The 7,500-nt window shown below is 51.9% G+C and overlaps 1 protein-coding gene across 1 annotated transcript in view; it reads left to right on the forward strand.

Annotated features, from left to right (window-relative positions):
• usp54a (ubiquitin specific peptidase 54a) overlaps positions 1–7,500 on the forward strand; it is a 34,354-nt gene that overhangs the window by 10,888 nt on the left and 15,966 nt on the right. The window contains exons 3-9 of the mRNA XM_082557620.1: positions 3,789–3,881; positions 3,963–4,097; positions 4,271–4,384; positions 5,737–5,819; positions 5,925–6,027; positions 6,121–6,267; positions 6,367–6,516. Coding sequence (XP_082413746.1) covers positions 3,789–3,881; positions 3,963–4,097; positions 4,271–4,384; positions 5,737–5,819; positions 5,925–6,027; positions 6,121–6,267; positions 6,367–6,516 — 825 coding nt within the window. The remainder of the gene's footprint in view (positions 1–3,788; positions 3,882–3,962; positions 4,098–4,270; positions 4,385–5,736; positions 5,820–5,924; positions 6,028–6,120; positions 6,268–6,366; positions 6,517–7,500) is intronic.

Raw genomic sequence — 7,500 nt, forward strand, 5'->3', positions numbered from 1 at the left:
TTAACCCTGTGTGAGTCAGCGCGTGTCCTCCAGACGAGCCGTTCGCCGTCCCGTCGTGACGCCCTGTCTCTTAAAATGCTCGCCGCTGCACAGCCTCGCACTTTGGCCACAGTGCCTTTGAGCCAGTCAGCTGGCACTGCAGCAGGTAAACAACACGGGTCCGCCGTCCGACACACCCTCTCTAATAACAGCCCAGCTGATCTGCGCCGCTTCTTTGAGTGAGGCTGTAATGAACGCGTGCAGCAGCGTCGCCTCCCAGACTGACGGCAGCGCTCGTTAATGACTCATCGGGAGGGGGAGGGTGGAGGAGGAGGGTGGAGGAGGGAGGGTGGTAATTATCGGTGTAAACAGGCTGACTCATTAACCCCTCGTGGTGAGGCTGGCGGTCTGTGCTGCTGAAGTGACGGCGCTCGTTATGAGCTTAGAGGCTGAGCGGCACAGGTCAGAGGTCACCACACAAACACACACACCTTTGCAGGTGTGCGACATCATGTGAACAAAGCTGCTGCTCATCATTATATTCCGGTTTCTCACACACCCATGAGTCCCAGAATTCCGATCGGCAAAACTGGAGCTCCGACTTCTTGGATCAACATCAAAGAGTCTGAGGTAACGACCTGCCTCAGGTGTCCGTCCGACCATGAACACATGCTTCCTCCTGACTCCTGCACCTTTTGGACCCTGCAGCTGTCCGTCCGCCCGGTCACGTCAAACCGTAACGGATCAAACGGAGCGAGCCTGTGGGGCGCCGCGCCGAGCTGAGTAGGTGGCGGATCGGAGAGACATCAGTACTGACGGGACGCACAGAGGCTTCGATGTGATGAAGGCAAAGTGAAGAGGAAGAAGATCGCAGTAACAAGCAGCTGCTCACACTCTATCAATATCATCATCCTCCTGCTGCTGCTGCTGCTCAGAACATCCACCTCTCCAAGAAAGCCTCGCACACTCTGACTTTATTTTACTTTGGTCACTCACGTGTGAGTTGATGTTATCATGCATGTGTAGTATGAGCAGCACAGGTGTAAGAACACAGCATGTAAAACACCACAGAGCTCATTTTTTAAAGGCTTCAGGCTGCAAACATCAAACTTTTTCAGTTGTTGATCCTGGAAATTCAGTGAATCTGTCCCCATTGACTCCAATGTTAAATCTTTCCAGCATTCATAACCTGATACGCACACTGATTGTTCTCTAGCGATAATTCCCCCTCACAGCATGTGTTTAAATTGTATTAAAGTTAGCATTATTAGGGGCGTGGCCTCTTTGGCTGACAGGTGGATGGTGACACAGGTGGCTGTAGCTGCTAGCTGTCTGCTAGCTTCACCTGAACTGGACCTCTGGACCGTGTTTGTGCTGTTTTTTTAATGGCCTCATCAGTAAAATGCTGCTGTGATGTCACTGTACTAACGGACCGAGGGAACATCTCAGATTTTGATTGGATGTTCCTGATTATCAGCTGAGTGTCGCTCCCGTAGAGTCTGTGGTGGACCCTTTGTGTTTGCGTGTTGTTCGTCCTGCAGGTTTCCGTTTGGGCTTTGATTTAAGTGACGACTGCGGCTCGTCCGGCTGATCTTTGTGCTCAGGTGTTGATGTTTCCTCCTGCTGCGTCCTGCAGGCTGATTTTATCCTTTCAAAGCAAAAAAAGCGCTAAACGCTGATTCCTCTGTGGGACGTGTGCTCGGCGTGCAGATCTGCACAGACGGTTTGTTACCTGGTCGACCTGCTGGAGGCCGCAGCGACATATTGCAGCCGGCGGGGGTGGCGGGGACAGGAAGGAGGAAGCAAACGACCAAATGCTGACGCCGCAGTTTGTTTCACTGAGGACTCAGGTCCAAGCGTGAATCAGATCAGCGCCTCTCCGTCTGCTTTTAAGCCCCAGCATCACGTCTGAATCGTCCTGATCAGCACATTTCTGTTCACCCCGTGTCGGTGTAATAGACACCCGGCTGTGTGCTTCAAACACACCAGCATTTGTCTGCAGCACGAGTTTGTTCTGATGATAATTTCCTGCGTTAGTGTGAAATGTTTCATGAAGGGATTCAGCTCACTGTGAATGAAAGTAAGTCATCCATGTTCTCACAGGCTGTTTGATGTGAAGTCTGCAGGTCGTGAGGTTGTGAATGGATCAGATCACCGTGTCGACACCTCCATCAGGGACTGTCTTTAAATGTAAACCCTGCAAGTTTAAAGCATAGTAATGGTTAAACCGTGGTTATGGTTGGTTCACTGTTTCAGATGGCTGAGTGGTTAGGCCTGGCTGTTTCTGCTCCTCTATCACGAGCTCAGCTGGGATCTTTCTGCGGTTGGCGGCTCGGTGCCGGCCCCGGCTGCAGGCACGTCTCAGTCACTGAGACAAACACAAACACACACTGCAGGATTCAGAACTGTCCGACCCTCCGGGCCCCCGCGGATCGTTTTAAAACCCTCCTCATGAGTAAAGTGATGAAAAAATTCCTCCGTGTCTGGATTCCTGCTGCTCGGCGGGAGGCGAGGCGCCCGGCTTCTCCGCGGGGTTCAGCTAACGCGGCGTAATGCCCCTTTAACCCACGCCGGCCCTCACGGCTGCTCCGGTCTCAGTCTGGTGAGTTTTGGTGTAGCGCCGCCCTTATCCACCCGGCGAGTCCTGATGTCTTTCCTCCGGCTCTGACACGTTTGCTTCGATGGTTTCTGGTCTCGGCTTAAATCCTCAGAGCCGTCTTTAGCTTCTGCTCCACTAATTCAGTTTCCTGTCAGTGTTTGTTTCTGTGTGATATCAACAGAGGTTTTAATTCGTCTTAGCTCTGATGTGGTGAAGGTGCAGAAACCCCAGCATTCAAATTAAAGCGTGTATTTCACAGACTTTGTGTGCAGCGTGAGGCACTTTCTTACATTAAATATTACATAATTCAGTTTGCAGTTTCTGCTCTGCAAACATTTTATTTACGAGATCGTCTCTGGAGGCGAGAAGCGGCTCTGTGGTGAGCGGCGGCGAGCCAGCTGGTGAGGAAAAGACAAAATGGTAAAAGCTGTGCTGACTGAACTTTCAAAATAAGAGCCAAAAATAAACTAAATGTGTGGTGTTGTGGAAAATCAGTTGCAGATGGTGTTGTTCTCGCAGACAGATTAAAAAGATGAGTCTCCCAGGCGGCCCGCCCACCGCTCTCTGGTTGTTTTTCTTGGTGTCTTCAGGTGATTGTTGACTGAAAGAATGTTTTTAAAGACGCGCCCTCCATCTCGAGTGTGTCCTGCAGGTGATTCACACCTGATGACTGATCCTGGTCAGCGTGAGTCACTAAGATCTGCTAAACGAGCTTTTATAAAGTCTGCAGTGAAACTGAGCGGCGAGCTGATGTTTGCTGTCTGTGACACGTGCAGCGTCGTGTTTTCTCTTCCTGTCAGTCATGCACACACATGCGCACACATACAGCTGCAGCAGTTTGTCCTCTGGGCACGCTCACGCCAGCTCCCATCATCGCGCCGCAGACGTCTTCATCACGCGGTGCAGACGGTTTCCTGCAGCAGACGGAGATGCTGACGAACTTGGTCTGACACACAGACTTTACTTTTACTTCTGCAACTCCTCAGGTCACTAAGCCCGCTCTCTGATTGGTCAGGACAGCATTGGCTGTTGGTTCGTGCTGACAGGTGATTGGCTGACAGGTGTGGCGATGTGTTTGGTGGAGTTAGAGCAGCAGCACAGAGACACACCGTCAGTAAGGACTTGTGCTGCTGAGGTGAAGCTCTGACTCCGTTTCCCAGAATGCTCCCCTGCGTTGTTTCGTTTTAAAACTTGTTTTTCCTCCTCTCAGGTCCTCTGGCACCTCGACATCTTCCGCCGCAGTTTCCGTCAGCTGACCACCCATAAGTGCATGGAGGACTCGTGCATTTTCTGCGCTCTGAAGGTGAGAACCTCTCCAAACCTGACCCTCAACCCCTGACCCCGGTCCCTCCTCTCACTGACCCCTGACCTCTCCATTCCACAGAGCATCTTTGCTCAGTTCCAGTACAGCAGCGACAAAGTTTTGCCGTCCGACGCGCTCCGCAGCGCGCTCGCCAAAACCTTCCAGGACAAGCAGCGGTTTCAGCTCGGCATCATGGACGACGCTGCGGAGTGCTTCGTAAGACGATGACACACAAACTCTGGAGGCGCTGCAGCGCTTGATCAGTGTTACAGTAGAGATTACACTTTGACCAATCAGAACCAGCGTTTCAGTAGCTCGGGCGTGCCCGCGGGCCCTCGCCGCGTTCACTCGATTATCTAAGCTCAGGCTTCACTTCTGCGTCTGTGCAGGAAAACATCCTGATGAGGATCCACTTCCACATCGCAGACGAGACCAAAGAAGACATCTGCACAGCCAGACACTGCATCCCCCACCAGAAGTTCGCCATGATGCTCTATGAGCAGGTGAGGAAGAAACTCTGGGATCACAGAGAGGGTTTAACCAGTCAGTCAGGTGCAATGACTGTAAAACCAGTTAAAAACCAGTAATATTCCTTTTCTTTTTATTAACGAGTCGCTTTAAAACAATCATCTGTCACTGGTTTACCTGCTGCTTCACACACCTGCAGGTGGCTTCATTTCCTAACTTTACCTGATATTTTACTTTTGTACTTTGACTGTATGAGCATGAAGAGTCAACACACACAGACACACACACACACACACAGAGACACACACAGACACACACAGAGACACACACACACACACAGAGACACACACACACACACAGAGACACACAGACACACACACAGACACAGAGACACACACAGACACACACACAGACACACACACAGACACAGAGACACACACAGACACACACAGAGACACACAGAGACACACACACACACACACACACACAGAGACACACACACACACACAGACACAGAGACACACAGAGACACACACACACACACAGACACACAGAGACACACACACACACACACACACACAGAGACACACACACACACACACACACACACACAGAGACACACACACACACACACACACACAGAGACACACACACACACACAGACACACAGAGACACACACACACAGAGACACAGAGACACACACACACACAGACAGACACAGAGACACAGACAGACACAGAGACACACACACACACAGAGACACACACACACACAGACAGACACAGAGACACAGACAGAGACACACACACACACACACAGACAGACACAGAGACACACACACACACAGACAGACACAGAGACACACACACACACAGACAGACACACACACACACAGACAGACACACACACACACAGACAGACACAGAGACACAGACAGACACACACACACACACAGACAGACACAGAGACACACACACACACACACAGACAGAGACACACACACACACACACAGACAGAGACACACAGACAGACACAGAGACACAGAGACACAGAGACACACACACACACACACACACACACACAGACAGACACAGAGACACAGAGACACACACACACACACACACACACACACAGACAGACACAGAGACACAGAGACACACACACACACACACACACACACACACACACACAGACAGACACAGAGACACAGAGACACACACACAGACAGACACAGAGACACAGAGACACACACACAGACAGACACAGAGACACAGAGACACACACAGACAGACACACAGAGACACACACACACACAGACAGACACACAGAGACACAGAGACACACACACACACACACACTCCGTGTTCACCTCCCGTCTGGTTCAGTGTGTGTGCAGCAGCTGTGGAGCCTCCTCGGATCCTCTGCCCTTCATTCAGATGGTCCACTACATCTCCACCACCTCCCTGTGGTAAGTAAATCCAGCGTTTACCAGATCATATTTATTGAAGACTGGAGCTTCTTCATCATGAAGAACTGACTCACACACAGTAACACTCCTCCTCCTCCTCCTCAGTAACCAGGCAGTGAAGATGTTGGAGTCGAGGGAGAAGGCGACCCCGGGCATGTTCGGGGAGCTGCTACGAAACGCCAGCATGGGGGACCTGCGCAACTGTCCTGTGAGCAGCAGCTCTCCTGCGACGCACACACACTGACTGGCGTGAAGCACTCAGAGGTCACGGCTCACCTTTCTTCCTCCTCCTCTTCCTCAGAGTCAGTGCGGTCAGCAGCTGCGGATGGCTCGCGTCCTCCTCAACAGTCCGGAGATCATCACCATCGGCCTGGTGTGGGACTCGGATCACTCGGACCTGGCCGAGGACGTCATCCACACCCTGGGAACCTGCCTGCGCCTCGGGGATGTAAGTAGAATAAGACACGGCATTAAAGCACGGTCTGAACAAAGCGAAGGGTAAACGCGAGCGTCGGCGGCGTGCGGTGACATCTTCCCCTCTCTGCAGCTGTTCTACAGGGTGACTGAGGAGAAGGCTCGGCAGTCCGAGCTGTACCTGGTCGGGATGGTGTGCTACTACGGGAAACATTACTCCACTTTCTTCTTCCAGACTAAGATCCGCCGGTGGATGTACTTTGATGACGCACATGTCAAAGAGGTATGTGTGCACACAGGTAGAAACATCTGCAGCGACAGATGTGTCAAACGCTTTCCTTTACTTTATTCTCACGGTCGTGTCGTGAGGCGGAGGATGAGTTTCTCTGCTCACCAAGACACTTGTAATAACGTAGTAATAACGAGGTGCAGTGCCACCGAGGCCGGTTAGACTCTGCTGTAGTGCGACTGTAATGCGAGTGCGTTTTGTGTGTGTTTGTGATGTAAAGGAAAGCTTTGACCTTTGATCTGCATCAAAAAGAACAGTTTGCTGTTAGGAGACTTCTCAGAGCCACGTGTTCTCACCGTGTGGACGTGGGGGCGTGGTGTCAGGATCTCGTCCCTGCTTTTGCAGACGATGTGGTTCTCATCGTTAAGGTTCGCAGCTGAGTGTGAAGCAGCTGGATCAGGGGGGGTTTCATTATCTCGGGGTCATCTTCAGGACGGAGGAGGAAGTGCAGCCGAGCGGTGTGGTGGTGAGGCGTGAGCGGGCTCAGCCTCAGAGACGGGCTGAGGAGCTCGGGTTCAGCATCTGTCCTCTAGCTGGAGGTGATGATAAGAGGGTGTTTAGACCCACACCACCACGATCTGGACCCAGATGAGCAGCAGGTGGTTATGGATTAAAAAGCCTCGTTATTTAAGTCGCGCTGCTTCGCTTTATTTAGGCTCGGGGGGCCCACCCGCAACACCTCCACAGCCCACCAGGGGGCGGTGGCCCAGACTTTGGGAGTTGTGGGGTTAACTGATACACAATCAAATTTCCGTGTGTGGTCAGGAAGAGAAATGACCTCATGTGCTTCCTGTCCTTCCCTCGACCTCCCCACTATCACCTCTTTCCTCCTGCCTCCTCCTGCTCCCTGTCGCCTCTCTCTTCTGTCATCGACGCTCTCTGATGGAAAGAGAGATGTCATTCCCCGCACTCCCTCACTCTCTGCTGGTTGTGAAAACAAGGATATCCCTCTATTGTTGACCAGTCCAGCTGGACAGA

Source organism: Aulonocara stuartgranti (genome assembly GCF_965226115.1).
Source record: "Aulonocara stuartgranti genome assembly, chromosome: 13".
Classification (NCBI taxonomy): domain Eukaryota; kingdom Metazoa; phylum Chordata; class Actinopteri; order Cichliformes; family Cichlidae; genus Aulonocara; species Aulonocara stuartgranti.